Consider the following 21,971-nt stretch of genomic DNA (forward strand, 5'->3'; position numbering starts at 1 on the left):
CCTCTGATCACGGTTCTTACAAATGCAGGCCTTCTCCCTGGGTGTCCCCCCAAAACCTCCTCACACCTTCTACATAAAGACATCTCATAAAAACACTTGTGGAAAACATCACCCCTAAAAAACAGATACGGGTTGTCAGCTTTGGCATCGGATTTGACCTTCTCTAGAAGCACAGACTAGAGCCTGGGAACTTCTCAGGTTTTCTAGAGAGCCCGAGACAAACACCAGACTGCCATGTCTGAGAGAAGAAAAGGGGGTTCATGATTGGTCATCTTGTTTGGAACTAGGATATAAGGAGCAGGCTTCATGTTGCTTCTGGGCTTGAGTGTCATTGCATGCTAAGGACATGCAGTGGTTTATGGGCCAGCATTATTCAGAGTTGCGTCTGCCTTGGGAATCTGAGCTAAATGATTCCTTCACCTCATGGCAGACCTCCCTGAGGCCTGCCACGGAGAAACTCCAGACTGAAAAGTTGGTTTTATTTTGTTTGTTTTGGGAGACAGGGTCTCAAACATCCGAGGTTATCCCAAACGATCTTAAAACCATGGTCCTCCAGTTCCCATCCCCCAAGTGATGGGATCATAGGTGTAGGCCAGCATTCCTGCCTAGTGAGACTTCTAAAGATATAGACGGGGCAAGGAAGATGGCCAGTGAGTAGGGGTGCTAGCCTTGCAAGCCTGACAGTCTGCGCCTGATCTCCGGAGCCCACGTAAAAACCTCATCTGTAATCCCAGCGCGCCTGTGGTGAAGTACGAGATCTGGAAGCCTGGGATCTGGTCATCCTGCAGCCCATAGTGCAGCAGAAACAACAAAAGAGAGAGGCACTGCCTTAACAAGTAAGGCAAGAAGAGACTCCCCAAATTCTACCCCCCACATAAACACACATGCAGCAGTGATCACACTTACAAAATGAAAACCTAAAAAAAAAAACAATAAGTAAATAAATCTCTCTTGCAGCAACCCTTAACATTTCTTTAAAAATCTGCTTTAAATTGTGCCGTCTGTGACTAGAGCAGGCAGAGTCCACCTTACCATCTCGTGGAGAAGCATCACTTCCGTCCTGGCCCTGAGGCCCTCTTGCGGAGCAGTGTTCCTCAGCTGGTCAGCCCCCTGGCTCTCCTCCACCACCTTCTCGGCATCTGGCGTCTTCTCTGGGTCCCTTGAAAGTTGAGAGCCCAGGGATATTTCCAAGGTTTTCTTCTCCACTTGGGTACCTGGGTCGAGGGGAGGGCCTTGGCTACCTTCTGCCGTCCCCAGGGCTTCAGGTTCTGGCACGGTGTCCTCGGGAGCCGCCTTCTTAGCCACAGAAGCTGCAAGGAGGACGGGCGTGATCAGTACAAAGGGCTCTTTTCCCAAAGGCCCTTGTGGCACCCTCCCATCCCTGTCCTGCCTCCCCGCCCTGCTTTACAGAGACTCACTGGTACCCCCCCCCCCCCCATTCTTTATGCTTTTCTCGACAACATTCCTGCCTCAGATTCTGGCCATCAGCTACTCCAGGGTTCTCGACTGGAAGCCATTCTGCTCCAAACTCCCCCAGCCCCCTGGGGACATTGGTGATTTCTGAAGACAGTTTTGGTTGTCACAACCTTGGAGGCGATGAGTTCTTTTGGTTCCTCGAGCACAGCTTTTTAAACCGTAGGCTGTGCCCGCACGTGAGGCCACGTAACTGAATGTGCAGGTTGTGAAAATGTTGCTACAAGTGAAAGGCGTCTGGAGGAGACGGCAGCCAAGATGAATTCAAAACCAAACGGACAGTTAATTTTAGACGTTCACTGCAGTGCTCACCTGGGCTGCATTGCACAGTTTCGTGGCAGTCTTGGTTCTGAACACTGTGTTGCCGTCCTACCAAGCAACACCAACAAATACTGGCCGACACACCTTGGTTCAGATTTGAGATTAATAACATGCTAGCAAGTAGTGGCTCCCCACTTACTGGGAAGTTTAGGGAAAATAATTCCTCTACAAGAAAATGGGGATTATCTAATAATAATTACCACTACCTCAGAAGGTTGTCTTGAGAAGTGAGATTATACATGTTGGGCACAATAGGAGGTTCTGAAAATGTTGGTTGAGACAGAAACATTCTCTTGGCTTGACTGTCAGTAAACCTTTCTGTTGAGATTCTCCCTATTTCATTTTAGGGCTGTTGGTCAAAAAGAGTCCTTCCTAAGTGGCTTATGCCTGTAATCCAAGCACTAGGGAGGCGGACACAGTGGGATCTGTGGTTGGAGACCAGCCTGCCTACAAGGGAAGAAGTCTGGAGCAACAGTAGAAACTCCTGCTCAGCCTGCACACAGTTCAAAGACTGTATTGGCCTTGGTGTGGGAGACCTCATCAGTCTGGGATTGCTGTGGTCAACCCGAAGGAAGCACTCTCTCATGGCTAGGTGTGCTAGCCCTATTCTGTGCAGATATGAGGTAGAAGCAAGGAGGGATGGGCAAATAGAAAATACATCCAGAAATACAGGCCCATCAATTCCAGTTCTCTAGCTCAGCCTCCGGCTTTTCCCTCCTGAGTTCTCACCGTGTGTGCTAATAAAGAAGTTAGTATCATTTATTGAGTACTTAGTATCTATTGGACACTGCTCTGAGATCTTTCCATGTGCCAACCAAATGTTCACACAAACTTACAAACAAGGTATGGTTATCAACACCAGCATTTTATGCATTAAGAAACTGAGGCACGTGGGCTGGAGAGATGGCTCAGAGGTTAAGAGCACTGACTGCTCTTCCAGAGGTCCTGAGTTCAATTCCCAGCACCTACATGGTGGCTCACAGCCATCTGTAATGAGATCTGGTGCCCTCTTCGGGCCAGCAAGCATACAGACAGACAGAACACTGTATACATAATAAATAAATAAATAAATAAATCTTAAAAAAAAAAAGAAAGAAGGAAAGAAACAGGCACAGGCAGAGCATGGGTTTGCAGCAGCCATTCTGGCCCTGGAGCCCACCATCCCAACCACCTCACCACACTGCCCTGAAAATCCTATTTAAGCCAGTTCAAAGATCGTGTCCTGTCTTGCAATGGAGGGAGACCCTCCGGCCCCTATTTTACCTGGAAGAGACTCAGCTCCCAGAGGCTTCTCTTCTTCTGGCCATCCTCCACTTTCTGAACCTTGGAAAGAAAACTCTTCCAGGCTGGAGAGAGACTGCAGCTCTTTGGGGGGTGTTCTGCACGGGGTGCTGTTGGTACTGATGACAGCGGACACGCGCAGTGGCACCGACACAGCGAAGGGCTCCGAGATGTTGAGCGCCTTTCGCTGGTGGCGCGGTGAGGGCTCCATCTGGAACAGACTGCTGGTGAAGACGGATTTGCCGGGACTGTCGCTGGAGGTGTAGAACATCCCCAGAAGCTTGGGGGCGGACTGCTCGCTCTCAGGGTCTCCGATGGGGCGGAACACCTTCAGCTGCTCAGGCAGGGGACGGATCTGACCGCCCACCTCACAGCCCCCCTCAGCCCCAGCCGGCATCCCCTCCTGACCCCATTCGCTCTCCTTGCTGAGGTCGCAGGAGCTGCCGGCGCTGCCCGCGTGCATTTTTGTGGCTGGAATGAAAAATCCACCAGTGGTCACCGTTCGATTGAAATTGCCTTTGCTTTCTTTCCCTGGTGAAGAAGAACAAGTCGTGGTTAGCATCGTGGGTGTCCACAGTCTACGCCTGGGGGAACCGCTTTCCTTGAAACTTGTAGCTGAGTTTGCTGGTTGTTTGACAAAAAGCGGAACTGCTAGAACAAATGTCAATCCCCCGTTGTTATCAACTCTTATGTGACCCACACCAGCAGGTAATACATAGCAAATACGCCATTATGCTGGGTTGCCTTTGTCAACTTGACATAAACCTAGGCACATTTGGGAAAGGGACTCTCAGTTGACAAAGATGCCTCCACCACATCGCCTCTAGGAGAGCCTGTGGGGCATTTTCTTAACTGAGTGATTGATGTGGCAGGGCCCAGCTCACTGTGGGTGGTGCCTGGACAGGTGGTCTTGGGTTGTGTAAGAAAGCAGGTCAATCAAGCCATGAGGAGCAAGCCAGGAAGCAGCACTCCTCTATGGACTCTCTTTCGCTCCCGGCCTCAGGTTCCTGCCCTGACTTCCCTGAGAAAGTTACAAGGTAAATAAACCCCTTCCTCCCCAGGCTGCTTTTTGCCCTGGGGTTTATCACAGCAGTAGAAACCCTAAAACATTGGCATAAACAAGTCTATCAGTTCAAAATGAAGACCGAAACTCTGTGAAACTCATGACCAGGAAACTCACAAATTCAAGACACATGATTATCCTGGAATAAACAAACCAGTGTTTGGCTCTTTCTGTATAGGTTTCCTCTGTCTTAGTTTTTAGCTTGTTGACCTTTAATGTGGTCTAATTTTGAGTGAAAAGTCCCTGTGGTCTCCTCTGTGGCTAGAGGAAAGCTGGAGAAAGGGAAAGTTTTAGATCTTGTTTGGGATGAGCCAGGGAAGGATTTGGGGCTAGGTGGTCGTGTATAAAGATAACCACAGGTAAGCGACTTGGTACTAATTGTGGCATCTCACTGTGGTGCTTTGAAAGAGGACCCCCCCCCCACACACACACCATAAGCTCATTTATTTGACACGTAGTCCCTAGTTGATGGACTGATTAGAGAAGGATTAGGAGGTGTGGCCTTGTTGGAGGAAGTACATAAGTAGGGATGGGCTTGGGGTTTCCAAAGCCCACACGTCTGCTTGCCTGCCATTATGCCTCCTGCCATGATGATAACGGACGATATCGGACTATCTGGAATTGTAAGCAAGTCCTTAATTAAATGCTTTCTTTTATAAGTCGCCTTGGTCAGGGTGTGTCTTCACAGCAAGAGAGTAATAACAAAGACACTCACCTTCCACGGGCACTGAACACAGCGAGTCCATGCTTTTAGCTGGTCGGATAGTAGCTTTTTCCACTAAAGATAAGAGAAAAAAATACCCTGGATGAATATACATCAAGAAGAAACATTCAGAACGATAGGTTAGGCTATAAGCATATGAGAACAAACTCCAGCAAATGGTTTCAAGTACTACAACATATTATCTCCTTACAGAATTGCCCTGTTCCATTCTACACGTCCCCACTTTCCTGTCTGGGACTGACCTCACGACAAGAGAGCGCAGACTGCGCTTATTAATACTTTACAAGTAAAGTTAAATTGTAACTTCATCGAACGAGAATTCCTGCATCCAGTGTAGCTGAACAAAGAGTGATCAGGGAGTTGGAGCAAAGGCTCAGTGGTTAAGAGCTCTGCTCTTTCAGAGAGACTGGGTTTTTTTGTTTTGTTTTGTTTTTTGTTTTTTCCCCAAGACAGGGTTTCTCTGCGGTTTTAGAGCCTGTCCTGGAACTAGCTCTTGTAGACCAGGCTGGTCTCGAACTCACAGAGATCTGCCTGCCTCTGCCTCCCAAGTGCTGGGATTAAAGGCGTGCGCCACCACCACCCGGCTGAGAGCCTGGGTTTGATTCCCAGAACCCACACAGCATCTCACAACTGTCCCTAACTCCAGTGCTAAGGGATCTGATGCCCTCTTCTGACCTCCCAGGGAACTGCATGAACATGGTGCAGACAAACATCCATACACATAAAATAATAAAATACATATCAAATAATAAAAATAATGAACATGGTGCGGACAAACATTCATACACATAAAATAATAAACATAATTTTAAAAAGTACTCCAGATGGATTCATGGGGTAGACTCTAAGGAACCTGGGAAATCTCTTATCCAGCAGACGGGAGAGCAGGATTGTTGGCTGCAACCATACCGAGCAGCACCAGGAATTTGGTACAAGTGAGCCGGCCTGGGGGTGCCGCCGTCAGCTTTACTCCAGGGGCTGTGCTCCAGGGAATCTGTGGACTGATTGTTCCTCACCCACCAACCTCCGCAGTGAACAGATCCCTACAAAATGGAGTCCCTTTGGACTCAGACTATGAACCTGGTATACTTTATGCATCATTACAAGCTACCATAGCTGGGACTTGGGAAGTGTTGGTTTAAATGAGTCAAGAGCCCATTGCTAGCACAGGAACAGGCACAGCTGTGGTAGGAGTTTGATCCCCAAACATTCATAGGTTGGAAGCTTAGCTCTTCAGCACGTCAGGGTTGGGAGGAGTTGGGTTATGGGGGCAGAGATCTCGTAAATGGCTTAATGACTGTCTTGCTGGGATGGGATAGCTACAGTGAGAGTCTGTACTTTCTCCAGTCCAGCATGAGACTCTCACCAGAAGTCAAGAAGGTGCAGCATGGCCATGATCTTAGACTTCCTAACCTGGAGAACTATAAATCACTATTCTCCATAAGTTACCCAGCCTCAGGGATTCTCTTACAGTAAAGGAAACAGGATTAGGACCAATATTTCTTCCCGGTCAAGCTTGCTAGGAGGAAGACGAGAACGAGGAGGCTAAGAAGCGCAGAACTAACTGCCATTAAGGTAAGTGTGTATTTGCACAGATCTGGGTTTGAGTTATCTCTGTCACTTTGCAGCTGTGCATCCTCAGACACACAGCTCTGTTTTGGGGGAGGGTTAGACATCTTTTCATTCTTTTTCAAGACAAGGTTTTTTCTATGTAGCTCTGTCTGTCCTAGAACTCACTCTGTAGACCAGTGTGGCCTCAAACTCACAGAGATCCGCCTGTCTCTGCCTCCTGAGTATGGGGATTAAAGGCATGCTGCACCAAGGCCAGCAGAGTGTATCTTTTTGATGAATAAAAGAAAAACAAGAGTTGTTAAGACTAAATGAGAAATGACTATAAAGTAATTATATTGTCCTAAACTAGAACAGATATTCAATTAAAAATAATACATAGTAGTGAGTTCCAGACCAGCTAGGGCCACATAGTGCGAACCTGTCTTACAAACAAAACATACTCTTTGTGTCTTTAGGATCAGCCAGTGCTCTCACCACAGGGGAAAATGGGAGGCTGTTCCACGAGAAGCAGTCAGAGTTGGCACAAACTCAAATTGGGCAATAACTCATGCCTGTTTTTATTCCTCTTTTTAAAAATTTCCCTTCTTTCTCCCCTTATTCCAAACTCTCCTCTTCTAAGAGGTTCCAAATTAAACAGCTGGCCTCCTCTGCTTGGGGATTCTCTGACTTGGCCACATGGGAGGACTGGCCTTGGCTTCACACAAGCCCTCAGATGCACTGAGCGCCTCCAACCTCCTCACTCTCAATGGCATGCCAAGATTTTTACCGTTGGAGAGAGGCTGTCTGTGTAGGATCGTGAACTGATTTATCATCCCAAAGCTGCCTGGCTGGCGTCCCTCCGTCTGTGTATTCTGAGACAGGCTCTGCCTTGCTTTCTGTATCTCTCTGTCTCTGGGCTCCAGTTATCATGTGGTGACCTCAAGGGGCTGGGACCAGGTAATCATGAACTAACCCCGAGTCAGCCCCCTCCATCCGCCCAAGCTCTGTACTTTCAGCAATAGTTCTGAAGCATTCCAAAGCATCTTCTCTAGTCGCTAAGAGTCTGGTTTGGACCCATTGACTCCTGCCTATACTTAGAGGATATTTTTGCCTGAGGTGTTGATCTGGCCTCCTGGAGGTCCACCCACTAGCCCACCCGTTTTTTAAAAAGTGAATCTTATGTAAACCAGGCTGTCTTTGAACTCACTATATAGCTGAGGATAACTTTAAGATCCTGATTCTCCTGCCCCTACCTCCTAAGTGCTGAGATCACAGGCAGGTGCTACCGTGCCAAGTTTGTGCAGTGTTGGAAGGCTGAACCTTGGGCCTCCTGCATCCCAGATAAAAACTCTCCTGAGCTTGTCCTCAGCTGTGGCCCTCCAGTCATCTGGTAACCTTTGTGGTCTCTTCTGAAGATTCTTTCACTCAGAGGTAAAGTCTCCAGCCCTGTGACTTCGGCGTTCCTCTGCTCAGAAGTTTATTTTGATCTAAAGCAAAATTTAAATATTGAAACCAGTGTCTGGAATCTCTTCAAAGCCTAGGCATCTGTGTTGTCACGACCTCATTTGTTTTCTCACGCTTTCTCATCTGTTTAGTTTTTAAAAATGTGCTTGAACATGTCCCTCTCTCCGCTGCCAATAAACTCCCAATACTATTCGTGGCTAATCAATTTTTAAAATGCCCTTAGGGGGCTTAGGAAATGGCTCAACACGTAAGGTGCTTGCTCTGTGACATGGCAACCTGAGTTTGGGTCCCCAGCATCCACATAAAAGTCAAGACTAGCGGCACATGTTGGGAGGTGGACACAGATTGTGTGTGTGTGCGTGTGTGTGTGTGTGTGTGTGTGTGTGTGTGTGCTGGGGTGGGGTTTCTGGTCATCCAGTCTAGCCAGTGAGAGAGCATGTCGTAACATAACAAAACAAAACAAGGGGAGAGCAGTATAGCATTAACGTCTAGCCTCCACAGGCGTGGGCACATGTACGTGCACACATATATGCATGTACCCAAACATACTCCACATACACATACAAAATTTTCAAATACCCTCTGTCATGGAAATGTTAACATATTGTTCACATATGTGAATCCACTGATTTCCCCTTTTAAAAAGTCGCTCACAACAGTATTGCAAACCGTGGTTCCACAGAGACCACGCTGGGAGATTATGGACTTCAGTGGCCTGCCTTTGAGGAGGGATTTGGGTCCTGAGCTTCAGAGTCTGGAGTCCTGAGCAATGCTGTTCTGGCTAAAGCAGCCTCTCCTCTAGCCATAGTTACTCTGGCGACACTGGGGGAGCCACTTGCAATACCATCCTCTGACGTCATTTTACTCCCACCTCCCACCAAGGCTCAGCTGGCTCGGTTCTGTTTCCAATCATTTGGTTCTAAGACCTTAACCTAGTGGCTTTCAAGCCTGGCTGAATGGTAGAACTACTTAGGGAGTTTTTTTTTTCTCAAGATTTATTTATTTATTATGAATACAACATTCTGCCCCCATGTATGCTCACACGCCAGAAGAGGGCACCAGATCTCATGACAGACAATTGTGAGCCACCATGTGGTTGCTGGGAATTGAACTCACAACCTCTGGAAGAGCAGCCAGTGCTTGTAACCACTGAGCCATCTCTCCAGCCCACTTAGGGAGTTTTTAAAGGTCACTGACACTCAAGGAGAAACTGCTGTGGCAATGGGACTCTCTGGGTGACTCTGAGACACTACCCTGCTGGGCACATGACACCCCATGAACTCAACCACCATTTGGTCCAGCACCTCGGATTTGTGCCTTCTGATAAACCACAGAACTCTTTCTATTTCGAGATCACAGTCCATTGTTTATTTCATCTTATTTTGTTCTCTTGGTTTTTGTCTTTTTATTTCTGGCCTCTTCCGTTCCGTAACAAATCCTCTCTTTGCTGTGCTGAGGCAGTCTCTCATCATAGACTAGGGTTTCCTGTCAGGTACTCACTCTTCCTCCCAGAGTCCGTGGAGAGTCCTAATTTCTTACTTGTATGAGTTTGGCATGCTTTGACACTCCGTCCTCCTCACTTGAACCAGTTTTGCATTTGATGAAAGGTATGTTAACCACACAACTGTTACAGATACCTACCCAGAATCCCTCTCCCTTTGCCCTATTTACAAAGCTCTTGTACTTCTGTAAATGGAAATTGAATGGTTTAATTTCCATTCCTCGTGCCAGTGGTTGGTTCAGAACCCAGGTTAATCAGCCCCGGGAACCCCTTTGGCCACAGAGCCTGGTCCTGTGGTCCAGTGAAGGCTACTGAGACCAGGGGAGACTCACAGCAGGACACTTGATGAGAACTGCTGAGCAAGCTACCAGAGTGACATTCCTTCTGCCCTTGGGGACAGCGATGCTCAAGGAGAAAAGCTGACTCTGATTATCACAGCCAAAGAAGTCAGCCTAGAGCAGTACTGACGCAAATCGGACAGAACAGCCGAGGAAGACAGGATGAAATGGAGACACAGCCTCTGTGTTAGGGCACCCCTAAATCTCCTTACTACTGGAATGTCCGATGCTGCCACTGAACTGAATTTATTCTTAGTTATAGCAGAAATCACCATGACTGCTGTCCGCCACACACCTATGCGGAGGTAAACACAACTCAGGTTTCTAGTATTTCTACATTTTGTCCCTTGTCTTGAAATTATCACTCTGCCTGCATAAAGAAGTTAGAGATATTGCCCCTCATTTTCTCTATAGAAGTCCACTTCTTCCCAACACTTAGTTAATATTTCAAACATTCATAAAAATTGAATATTTTTCTAAACCTACCATCTAATTTCAATGGTTGCTGGCATCTTCCTATTGATTTTATTTGTTCATTTTATACCTACATTTCCCTGAATCACTTGAAAGTAAGTCTTGTTATTTTGACATTTCATTTTAACTACTTCAACTACAGCGTACACCTCCTAAGAAACATTAGCATACTGTACAATTCTTCAAAATCACCTAGTAGCCAGTACATACCCACAGTTTCCTACTGGGCCTTAAAATTGTCTTTGTAGGTTTTGTAAAATACAGACAAACGAACAAATAAGCAAACCAGGATGCAGACGAGATTTGTATTTGTGCCTTCGCACTTTGCACGAACTAAATCATTGTGGAGGTTTTCCTTGGCTTTCCATGACAATATCCAGGATGGGCCGACCAGATTCTGCGTTATGTAGCGGTCCCCTCAATTTTTTTCTTTTGCTCAGGAATAAATCCAGGGGAAAGCACCCCATTAAAATCACAGCACTGAGTGCCAAGGGACAGAACTTCTACAGCAGAATTCCAACTAACAGACCATGGCTTTTTGAGAAAATTATAGAAATAACCGTTGCAGGCAAGATCTAACCAGTGCTGCTGAAATACACAACACACCGTATTTTAACCAAGTAACCCAAACCAGCTCTACCAACAATAAGGCGCTGGCATGGTGTGCCTCTTGACATGACCCAGAGGCAGGCACAGCACACAGCCTGTGTGGATTCATAGCTCCAGCATCATGCTGAGAGAAACTAAAGAACAGCTCCACCGTGGAGGAGACTGAGGATGTACCACAGCCAAATGAAGTACGGACCCCAGGTTTGGGCTTGGACCAGAAGAAGGACATTTGTGGGACAATTGGTTAAGTATGACTCTTAACCTATATAAATCAGTCAATAGAATTGTATTCATATTATCTTTTTGTTTTGATAGTGGTTCTATAGTTGTGATGTTAGCATTAGATTTCATGGAAGGTGTACACACTGAACATTTTTGTAAGTAAAACATTATCATCATCATCTTAAAAAACCCTAGTGAATATATATATATATATTTTTTACTAGTTAATGTAAAGTGATCAAATGTGAAACCCAGCTAAGAACCACAGTGTGTTTGCCAGAAGCCATGGTGCTGCTCCTCACCTGAGAGCCTCTGCCCTCTCACGAACACACTCCCGTTTCTGCTCAGCTTGGATTTCGAGTCCGACCCAGAACGTCCCAGGTGAAATATTGATTTCCATTTCTTTGATTTACTGGAAAGCTTTCTCCTGAAACAACCAAGCCATACAGGTTAGTTGAACTTGTCATTTCAAGGCAGTGTTTTGTTTTGAGGCAGGGTCCACAGTAGACCAGGCTGGCTCAAACTCATGCTCATTTCTGACTCAGTCTCTCAAGGGGGATTGCAAATCCGGGGGGAACATCAAAGTTACAGTTTCAGTTATGAGTGGCTTTGATAGTTCTAGAAGTTTCCCTCTAAAAGTCAAGACGCACCTGACTATAGCCTATCTGGGGATGGCCTGGGTGATCAAGCAAGTGAAGGCTGAGACCCTTCTCCTCGGAACTACAGCCAAAGATTGTTGTCTATCAAAGGCAGGGATGGGAGGCCAACATAGGCAGCAGCCAGTGGAACGCTCAGTGATCACAAGCAAACACACAGTTCTGAAACCCTGGAGGAAGTCCATGAAGCACCCTAGTCCTAGCTCTTCAAATGTGCCGAAGTCTTTTTTGACAAAAAGAGGTGTAAACAAGCCAGAGGTGGTGGTGCACGCCTTTATTCCAGGCACTAGGGAAAGTGAGGCAGGAGGATCTCTGTGAGCTCGAGGTCGGCCTGGTCTACATAGTGAGTTTCAGGACAGCCAGGGGTATGTAGAGACACCCTCTCATAAACAAACAAACAGGAGTAAACAGCGAGGGCCACAGACTCCATTTCTGTGTCTCTGCCTGGTGGCCATGTGACTAGGGTATGTCGCGTGAGGTGAAGGCTGACAATAACTCAGGATGGAGGGGTGGTAAAGAATGCGTTCTGGTGCTGATGGGAGATATGTAGCTTGCCAGCGGGCCAGGGGTCTTGGTAAAGAAATGCATCAGGGTCAGCACACGGCCTACTCAGCCTCCTACCAGGCTGTTTGGGGATGAGGATGTGGGTAGGTGACTGACACAGCATTGGGCTGGCTCGTGAGAACCTGGTACCACCAGGGGTCACCACAGAGGCAGGTCCTCCTTGGGATCCACCCAGCCAGGATCTGGAGTGAAGTTCAGGGTGAAACCCTGTAACTTGGGGTTCTCATAAGGCACCTATATCCACAGGGCTCTCACTGAACACTGGGTCTCGGGTTTAGCGGGTCTTCAGGATCAGTAAGTGACAAGCTTGCAAACTCGTTGTCTTCTCCCTGGCTCAGCTTGATAGCCCGAGCACTTAGCCTTGGGCTGTATTACACAGAGCAGCATAAATTAAACTGGCATGGCGCTGGGGCTGAAGGCAGAGACAATGCAGCAGATGGTCCCTCTGAGGTCCCCCTCTTCACCCCCGGGAGGGAGTCTTACTCTGTACTGATTTAGAAAGGTGCTGGCCATTTTGCTCTAGTTGGGTACAATCTGTCCGCTCTAGGAAGCAGCGCTTTCGCAGGGAAGTTGAGGCATGCCATTCCTACAGCACAAGCCTCCTCTAGTTAGCCAGGGTGGCAGATTTCTCCCCTTTTAAACAGCTCGCTATCTTGGGGAAGGGACTGGCTCGTGAAACAGAAAGGATGACACCATCCAATGAAAAGGTGCCCTCGCCTTTGTCTGATAAGGGTGTGCGACTCTGGCTCCAGGCATTGCCTTCTTCCGTGGCGGGTACAATGAGGAGGTGGAGACCGAGGTTGTGGCAGAAGAGGAACTAAGGAAAGAGGATACCCTATAGGTACCAATGACGACTTGCTTTGAAAGGGAGAAGGACCAAGGAGATGGCTCAGTCAATAAAGTGCTTGCCACTCAACCTGAAGGCCTGAGTTGGATCCAAAATCTCAAGTAAAAAGCTGAATATTACCCGACAGGCCATGGGAAGTGGGCAGCTTGGCTATTCAGTTCGTTGTGTGTCCAGTCTCATGCACACACCATATTGAGTTTAGTCCAGACGGCATTATTTATTTAAGGTGAACAGAGTACACACTTGTAATGCCTGTGCCTGGAAGGCACAGACAGGTGAATCCTTTGGTATCATGGAGCCAGACTAGCCTACTTCATAAACTCCAGGCCAATGATGGAAATGTTTTAAAAAAGGAAGGGAGGAAGGAAGGAGGGAGGGAGAGAGGGAGAGGGAGAGGGAGGGAAGGAAGGAAGGAAGGAAGGAAGGAAGGAAGGAAGGAAGGAAGGAAGGAAGGAAGGTAGCATCTGAAGAACAACCTGTTCCCTGGCCACACACCTGCAAACCTGCACACACATGTCTTCGTGAACACATACAAACACGCATGTAGACAGACACAGAAAGAAGATGAGGGGTGTTCTCTGGAAGGATGAGAAGAAGCAAGGAAGTCAGAAATGCCATCCCTGAGGGCTGCCACTGAGAACTCTCGGACTAGAGCAGCCCCATCTGTCAACCTGCATCTGTCATAGGCTCATCTCTCGGTCCTTTTTGGTGTCATGTAAGGGTGGAGGTCATGAAGAGGGAGCCAAGCATTCATTTTTGGCAACTGGCTTTGTAAACTGCTGGCCTGTTTTGTCTACTCTTTGGCAGGAAAGACTCACCACTCACTTGGTACCTTGCGTCTTTGGCAGGGGACCAGAGCTCACCGGGGCTCTGGGGCAGTGGGTGAAAGCATCACCATGGACGATGGTGAACCCGAGGAGACGGCTCCCTTTCCTTTGAGCACATCTGTCTGTACCCCACCTGGACTGCACTCCAACCCATACCGCTATTACTCATGGCCCCGAGACTGGACGCCTCGCCTCCTTTGTCCCCCCTCCACCCGCAAATCCTTCAGAATTCTGGAAGAATGCCAATTACTTGCTGTCTGGTAACTCAAGGACTGTGTGGAAGAGGGTGCCCATGGGAGGGACGATCTCAGGCAGGCTGTTTTCTCGTCTTTCCTTTCGAGCAGGGTGGTTTGTCGCCAGGCTTCGGGCCTGAGCCTCCTCCAGGCTTACCAACTTCATGGGCAGGGACAGGGCTGGCAAGGTCAGGCTTTTGGTGATGACACGGCTTTCTGGAAACCAAAGAAGAGTTTAGCTCGGGAGCAGGTCCGAGCTCAGGCCTGGTCAGAGCTCTCATCTATAAGCCTTCCACTTGAACTCCCTGACTGGGGGGAGGGAGGGCACTGCATGCCAACTGGGGCTTTTTTTTTTTAACCACAGGGGAGTCTAGGGCAGAGGTTGTGCAAGGAAACTGTCGGCTCTCCTGCTCACAGCTGGTGGAGGGCAGAGAGGGGTGTCAGGAGGTTCCTGCTTTCTGGACTTTCCATGGAGTGACTCTTCATAGGCTCGCTCATTCATCCCACAACATTTACTGGGTGCTTACTGTGATCCAGAGTTTTGGCAATGGTTCTTTAATCCCCAAAACTCTGCTAAGTGCTGCGGTCAGATAAGAAGGTGGCTTAGACTAAGATTGAGGAGGAGGCTGCCCCTCCTCCCACAGCCGAGGACCGCATTCTTTAAGGCCATGGATGTCTGGAGTCTACTATTCCTAGGCATCTGTCTCTAGAGGGACAGAGCATTTATCTAGTGTACTCTTCCCTCAGAGAGGGTGGCTCTTTCCTTGCGGCCTCTACTTGGAGTGTTTCTATTATAGTCACTGTCCCCCCACTCTGGGGTGTTCCCTTTAGGGTGGATGTGATGAAGGCATGGCTGATGTACAAGGGTCTCCCTTCTCTGATGACAGTAACTTGAGGCAGTTTTACACACCCTCCCCTCACCCTACCCAAGGACATTTGGCGATATCTGGAGATTGGTCCCACACTGTCCATGCAGCCTAGCCTGACCTGGAATGCCTGCTTTTCCTGCCTCCACTTTCAGACTCACTTATTTGGGGGCTCTATGATTAGGACAATAAAGGAGGACGGGTATTTGGGGGCGTAGGCCATGGGGGGAGCCATTACCATCCTGCTGCAGAGGCCCTGGAGCACCACTGTTGAAGATTTGGTCCGCATGATTCAGTATGAATTCAATCACCACCTGCTGGACCCGGACTGCCAGAAAGGCTGCGTCTCCGTTGCAAATAGTGGCTTCGATTTTTTTACACCTGCGCGGGAGAAACACATCCAGAATGACTGTGCCTTACAATGAGCACGGCTGCTGGGTCTTTTGTCTGGGACACATGTTTTGGCTTTTCATGACCAATCAGAGAGTGTCTCCCAACAGACGCGAAGCCCAACCCACTGAATAGACGGGAAGTCACTGTCACACACTCTACATAGCAAGACTACAGACACTGTCCATAAATGCACAGGACGGACTTGTTTTGCTTCATGGGATTCCCTTCCACCTTTATCCTGCTGTCTCACGTGAGTCACGCATGAAGCAGTTGATTCAAGTCACAGGCATAGGTGACCTCATCAAAACCAAGAGAAGCCAATGAGCCCCAGAGACAAAAAAAAAAAAGGCCTTTTCGAGAAATGGAAGCAAACATAGAGATCCATAACTTTAGGCACATTGGGATAACAGCCAACAGATGCCTTTGGAACCAGGGTTTCCATGCTGGTAGGCCAAGAGCTTAGCTTTTAAGGCACTATAAGTTCATATATGCTATAAAAAGACCACTGAGCCTTAGGGCTGTCTTCCAGAGCTTTCACTTTGAAGCACCCAGGCTTTGTTTCCACTCAGAGTATTATGGGCTGCTCTGAGCCCACGGGTGGTAGTTACCTGAGGAGGTTCGGGGCCCACACCAGGGCCAGGTTCCTGGCGTGCATGTTGGTCTTGCTGCTGAATGAGGCGATGTGGGCCAGGTGTCGGATCAGGTATTCCAAGGTCCTGAAATGGTTCACGTGTTGGTTGGATGCTTGGCAAAGTAAGAAATGTCAGCACCCATGTGAAGCCTGTCACTTGAAGGTCACACCCAAGTTGGGAATGTAAGACACCCTAAATTATGAACTTTGAAGGAGTAGTAGGAAGAGATCAAGATTGATAAAGAAGCTTTCTTGACCCCAGGGCCACTGACTTGGGATGGGGACAGGTGTCAGTGTCGTCAGATGTCAGCGGTAGCTGCTGAAGCTGGTCCATAGACGGGACCAGGGAACCACAGACTGCACACCCTCAGCTGGTGGTGAACAACTTGCTTCTTTTCCACCCTGGGAAAAATTCACCTCCCCACGATCCTCAAAGAGGCTCTCATCTTGATTGCCTGAGAACATCCATATGGCTACAGATTAACTTGCAAGCAGGCTCATCTCAGAGACAGACATTTGTCGACCACAGAGAAGTTCTTTTTAACACCACGCCAAACTCTGCCCTCTTTTGAAAAGTGGGCAGATGTAGACGATACTGGGAAAGTTAGTACCGCTTGGGCTCATCTGTGAGACTAGAAAGGAGGGGGTGACACCTGGGCTAATTTTAAGGAGCCACTAGAGATAATACGCTCAAGAACCACAGGCACCCACAGCTTAAAGCCATCTGGAATTCCAAAAGTTTGTTTACAGTTTAATTCTGGTTATGACCAAGGATGTCACTCTGAGGCTGGCTTGTGTGACAGCGAGGACCATGACTTGCTTTGGGACTCTGATGAGTGCCCTGCAAGTGGAGACAGGTTTCCCTTGGCTGCCACTGTCCCTGGTTGGACACCTGCCCATCCGCTAACACCGACTGCTCACTGATTTCCAAAGGCGTCCAGGGAAGCCACCATCTGTTTATTCCAGTTGCTATGCATCCCCACCTCCTCGATGCTTTACCACACCAGAGTCTGGATGGTTTTTTCTTACCTATAATGGGGCGGGGGGAGCTCCTGGATAACATTCTGGATTCGGGCCAGCTGGCCCTCTTCCGGGCAATGAGACACTGCTTCCTGTGGGGAAGAACGGGAAGTAGCTGGTGAGCACCCAGGGGCCAGTACCCTTCCTGCACATGCTGGTCTTACTCAGGACTCAAGTCCTCCAGCTTTACAAATGAGTGCTTGCAGATCCCATCCCAGAAGCATTCTGGTCTGTGGCAGCAGCCAGCCACATGCCCTTTCTGAGTTTCACCGAGTCAAGGGTCTCCACTCTGTATGCACACAGCAGTGGGTGGGGCTCCGTGTGCCCTCAGATGCTGTTTGGTGTCTGGGAAAGCACAGATAGCATCTAAAAGTGTCCTGCAAGGCAGAGAGTCATAGAGAGTCACATTCAGAGAGACAGCATTAGACAGAGACGTCCCAGGGGCACACAAGTCTACTAGCCCTTCTGGGTGTGAATAAGTGACTCACTTGTCACCTAGCCTGGGACTATTCTATGACTCCCAGTCCTCAGCTGCTGCCTGTTTTGGCTGCCAAGAAGCAGAGAAGACGTGCCTTCCTTATCAGGGATAAGAGTTTTGTCCCCAGGATCTGGTGGCCTTGCCCTGATTTGCTATCTGCTTAGATCCTGTGTGGGCATTTTGTTCTCATCAGTCCAGGGCCTTGCTGGGGAGGCAGGAACACCGTGAGGACAGTGAGATGACAGCCTGGCTCGTGTCCATCTCTCACTAGCCCGAGGCTGCCGCGCGACACTAACATCCCTGTTTCCTATCTTAACCATAGATCCTACCTGTGTGCAATGATTGCAGTCGACGGTCAACTTGACAGAAGCTAAAGCCCTGTCAAGTCTTTTGGCTTGCCTATGGAGGACTATCTAGCTTAGATTAACTGAATCCAGAGATGCACTGGTCCATAGGTGCCCCGAATTACAAAGGAGACATAGAGCTGACCTGCTGGCCTCAAGCATCCTTGCTGCTGCCTGACTCGGTGCAATGCGACTAGCTGCCGCTTGCTTTTGCTTTTTTTTTTTTTTTTTTTTTTTTTTTTGTTTTGTTTTTCGAGACAGGGTTTCTCTGTGGTTTTGGAGCCTGACCTGGAACTAGCTCTTGTAGACCAGGCAGGTCTCGAACTCACAGAGATCTGCCAGCCTCTGCCTCCCAAGTGCTGGGATTAAAGGCGTGTGCCACCACCACCCAGCTGCCGCTTGCTTTTGCATTGACCTGGATAATCACCGCTGGTGGCGGCTGCAACGGAAGCAAAAAGGAAGATTCGAATCTGCGGGCTTTGTACACTGTGTTTGCCCACATTTATTAATAAATATGAGCAGGCATTTCTGGCTTGTGATTCTGGGGTGCTGGATGTGGCTTAGTGGTAGAGCATTTGCTCAGCATGTACAAGGCTCTGCCAGCCCAACGAAACAAATAAACAAACACCCAGAGTTCCGTTATGGCACTGTAGGATTTGGTGGTGATTGGAGCTTCTCAGAAGGGTGAAGCAGGAAGGCCATGAGTTCAAGGCCTGCCTAGTCTATAGAATGAGTTCCAGGGTCTCCCTAATAACATATCAAGATCCTGTTTCAAAAATCACTGTCCTTATTCTTGCTATTTGTGTGTGGGTGTATTTGCACACGGTATATGTGTGAAGGCCGAGAACAGTATGTGGGAGTTGGTTGTCTCTTTCCATGATGCGGGTCCCAGGGACCAAACTCAGGTCTTTGAGCCCTACCCCTGCCTTCTTCCTGGAGTGTTATTTAGACATCAGAATCTTAGGGGCCACACTCCCAGGAGGCAGGGGGAAGCTCACAGGAGAAGGCATCCAGGGATGCAGAATGCAGCATGGGTCTTCACAGCTTGGTTCCATGGAGCAACACACCCCGGGAGAGTTTGGGAGGCTGCAGGGCTGTCCTTGCACAGCCAGGACCAAGGTCTGCAGAGCTTTGTGCCACTCCCCTCATTATAAAAGGTGTCTCGCGCTGAATGTTGGGGCCCTGGCCAATAATAGCAAAGGAAAACTGAAAGACATATTTGGGAATAAAAGCACAGGTGGAGATAGCAGCCCTCATGGAAAGTTCTTCAATATTTTAGGGAGCAGTTCAGTCATTGTCATTTTTAAAGCCAGTGTTTCTCAACCTGTGGTTGTGACTCGTGTGTGTGTGTGTTATGGGGGTTGAATAACCCTTTCACAGGGGTCGCCTAGGACTATCGGAAAACACAGGCATTTACATTATATTCACAACAGTGACAAAATTACAGTTATTCAGTAGCAATGGAAATAATTTTATGTTTGGGGGTGAGCCCAACATGCGGATCTGTATTAAAGGGACAGGACACAGCACTAGGAAAGTTGAGAACCACTGTCTTAAGCGAAGGGGCAGGTTGACCCCTGATGCTTGCTGGGCCCAGTGGGAATTACCTTTTATTTCCTTACTCACAGTCTCTCCCCACTTGCACCCCCATTCTATCCAGAAACTCGCTTTCCTTTCCTTTCCATTTAATTACTTAACCAGACAGGGTCTTTCTGTGTAAGCCAGGTTGGCCTCGAACTCACAGTCTTCTTGCCTCAACCTCCCCCAAGCTGGTATTTGTGGGAGGTGATACCAAGCTTGACTTAAATCTTCATTTTTCTCTAGCGGGAGATCTGGCCACTGCAAATTCACTTTGGGTTTGTGTTCCCCAACTAAGACAGAAGATCTTGTTGTGGGCATTTTGGGGAGAAGAGTTTAAGTTTAACACACTCTAATTTGTGTGTGTGTGTGTGTGTGTGTGTGTGTGTGTGTGTGTGTGTGTGTGTATGTGTGTGTGTGTGGTATGTGCAAGCCAGAGGACAATATGCCTTACCTGCTAAGGTCCCCTGGCTATAGTGTTGTGTTATCAATTACTCAAAAATGACTATAAATCATTTTATTAAATTATTTGACACCATAACTGCATTTTTTAAAAAAGTGATAATCAGAAAAAAATTAGAAAAAGGTTCATTTTCCTTGAAACTACAGACCGTCAGTCTCTGGGGGTAATTACTGTGTGGCTTCTAGATAGTCCTTGTGCGTGTGTCCTTGTTCCATCATGGATGTAATCAACCCCGGATGACCATGTCCTCCTGTGACTCCTCTGTCTCATCTCCCATCACGGCCACCTTGCTTGCTCCATGCTGGTCCCTGGTCTCTACAGCTCAAGCTCAGCATCTTCCTCACCTCCAAGCCAAGGCCTCTGGACCTGCTGTTTCTTGTTGTCACCCACTTCACCAGATACTGGTATAATCTGTTCCCTCACTCTATCCCTATCTGCTCAGATTCTGCCTCATGGAGAGAACGATGCTGACCCTAAAATAGCAGTCCCTGTCCATGCATATCTCTCCAGCCCGGGGCTATTTTTCTTCACTGTGTTAGTAACACTACGTTCACAGTCTGTAGCCGCTCTAACGAAACATCTCTGTGTTACAAGAGTTTGCCATCTCTCTCTCTCTCTCTTATCCAAATAGAACTAAAGTAACAATAAGTACGGCTTGTATCTGTCTCCTTCACCATTAGCTCTCCAGGACCCGGACCGAGAAGGTCCTAACAAACAGCCCTTGAATGGAATAAACAACCGAATTAGTCAATATTCTGCTTGATGCTTAAACATGGCTGACAGCCACACGTGGGCCACACCGTGAGGGCAGTGCCACCTGGGAGAACTCTCCATTATGCTAAGCACTGTCTTGCTAGGATCAGCCCCTCCACCTAGGCCCCTGACAGGGAGACCAGTTTGGTTTTCCCAAGGTTAAAAGTTTCTGAGATCAAGGGTCTTTCCTTTTTATTTTTAAAAAGATGTTTCAAAAGATTCGGGTTTTTATTTATGTTTATGTGCATGTGTGTGCTTGCATGGGTTATGTACCTCCCTTGCTCTGGCTGTTTAAGGAGGCTAGAGGACATGGGGTTGCCTGCATCTGGTGGTCGTGATGCCTGGTGCTGGGAACCAAGCTCAAGTCCTTTGCTAGAGCAGCAGTAAGTGCTCTTAGCTGCTGAGCCATTGCTTCACCTTCCTATTTTATTTCTAATTCTGTATGATGTGCATGCATGCATGTGTCTCTGTGGGCATGTGCGCGCATGTGCGCATGTGTGTGCGTGTTTGTGTGTGTGTGCTCGCATGCGTGCATGCATGTGCATGTGTGCAAGTGCCCACAAAGGCCAGAGACGTTGGATCCCTTGGAGCTGGAGTTACAAGTGGCCATGAGCTGCCAAACATCATTCCTCTGGAAGAGCAGCACTAATTCATCACTGCGGAGCCCCCTCTCCAGTCCCAAGCGTCTCTCAGTTTTAAAAAGGTCCCTGACAAGCCAAGACAGTTGCTTTCCACTCCTCCGGCTCTGGAGCCACCCTGAGCTCATAACCCACTTGCCATTGTGAGTTTCTGATTAGCCCCAAGCTGTATTTTTGGGTGACTTATTTGAGTCAACAAACTTGTGAGCAAACATTTGCTGAGTAATCATTCCGACATTTTCGTATCGCTGGAAGGAAGACGCAGGATAATGAGTTAAATAAATATGGTCCTGTCCTTAGGTGGAATTCTAATTCAACAAAGGAGATTAGTACATGAAGAACGGATTTAAAGAGGGCTGTGGAGATGGCCCAGAGCACTTGCCGTCAAAGTATGAGGACTGAGTTGGTATTCCAAGACCCCACGTAAAGAAATGGCCCAAATGCCTTTAAGGCCACGACTGGGGTGGAGACTGTGGAGACAGTGTGTCCCTGGAGCCCCTGGCTAGTTCGCCAGGCCCAAATGCTGAGCTTCAGGCTCAGTGAGACTGCTTTAAGGGAATAAGGGGACGGGGGGGGGGGGGACGAGAGAGAGCAACACACAAGGCCCTTCTGCATTTAGGGACATAGATGTATGCAGCTCCCTCCCCGGAAATGATCTT

At 48.2% G+C, this 21,971-nt stretch overlaps 1 protein-coding gene across 1 annotated transcript in view; it reads right to left on the reverse strand.

The window, feature by feature from the left end:
* Positions 1 to 21,971, reverse strand: part of Arhgap31 (Rho GTPase activating protein 31) — a 112,548-nt gene that overhangs the window by 7,971 nt on the left and 82,606 nt on the right. Inside the window, exons 4-11 of the mRNA XM_075962584.1 lie at positions 17,068 to 17,150; positions 16,016 to 16,123; positions 15,253 to 15,395; positions 14,166 to 14,364; positions 11,324 to 11,448; positions 4,854 to 4,916; positions 3,058 to 3,606; positions 1,033 to 1,310 (exon numbers count right to left, since the gene is read on the reverse strand). Of these exons, the coding sequence (XP_075818699.1) occupies positions 1,033 to 1,310; positions 3,058 to 3,606; positions 4,854 to 4,916; positions 11,324 to 11,448; positions 14,166 to 14,364; positions 15,253 to 15,395; positions 16,016 to 16,123; positions 17,068 to 17,150 (1,548 nt within the window). The remainder of the gene's footprint in view (positions 1 to 1,032; positions 1,311 to 3,057; positions 3,607 to 4,853; positions 4,917 to 11,323; positions 11,449 to 14,165; positions 14,365 to 15,252; positions 15,396 to 16,015; positions 16,124 to 17,067; positions 17,151 to 21,971) is intronic.

This window comes from Microtus pennsylvanicus, chromosome 1, assembly GCF_037038515.1.
Source record: "Microtus pennsylvanicus isolate mMicPen1 chromosome 1, mMicPen1.hap1, whole genome shotgun sequence".
Lineage (NCBI taxonomy): Eukaryota > Metazoa > Chordata > Mammalia > Rodentia > Cricetidae > Microtus > Microtus pennsylvanicus.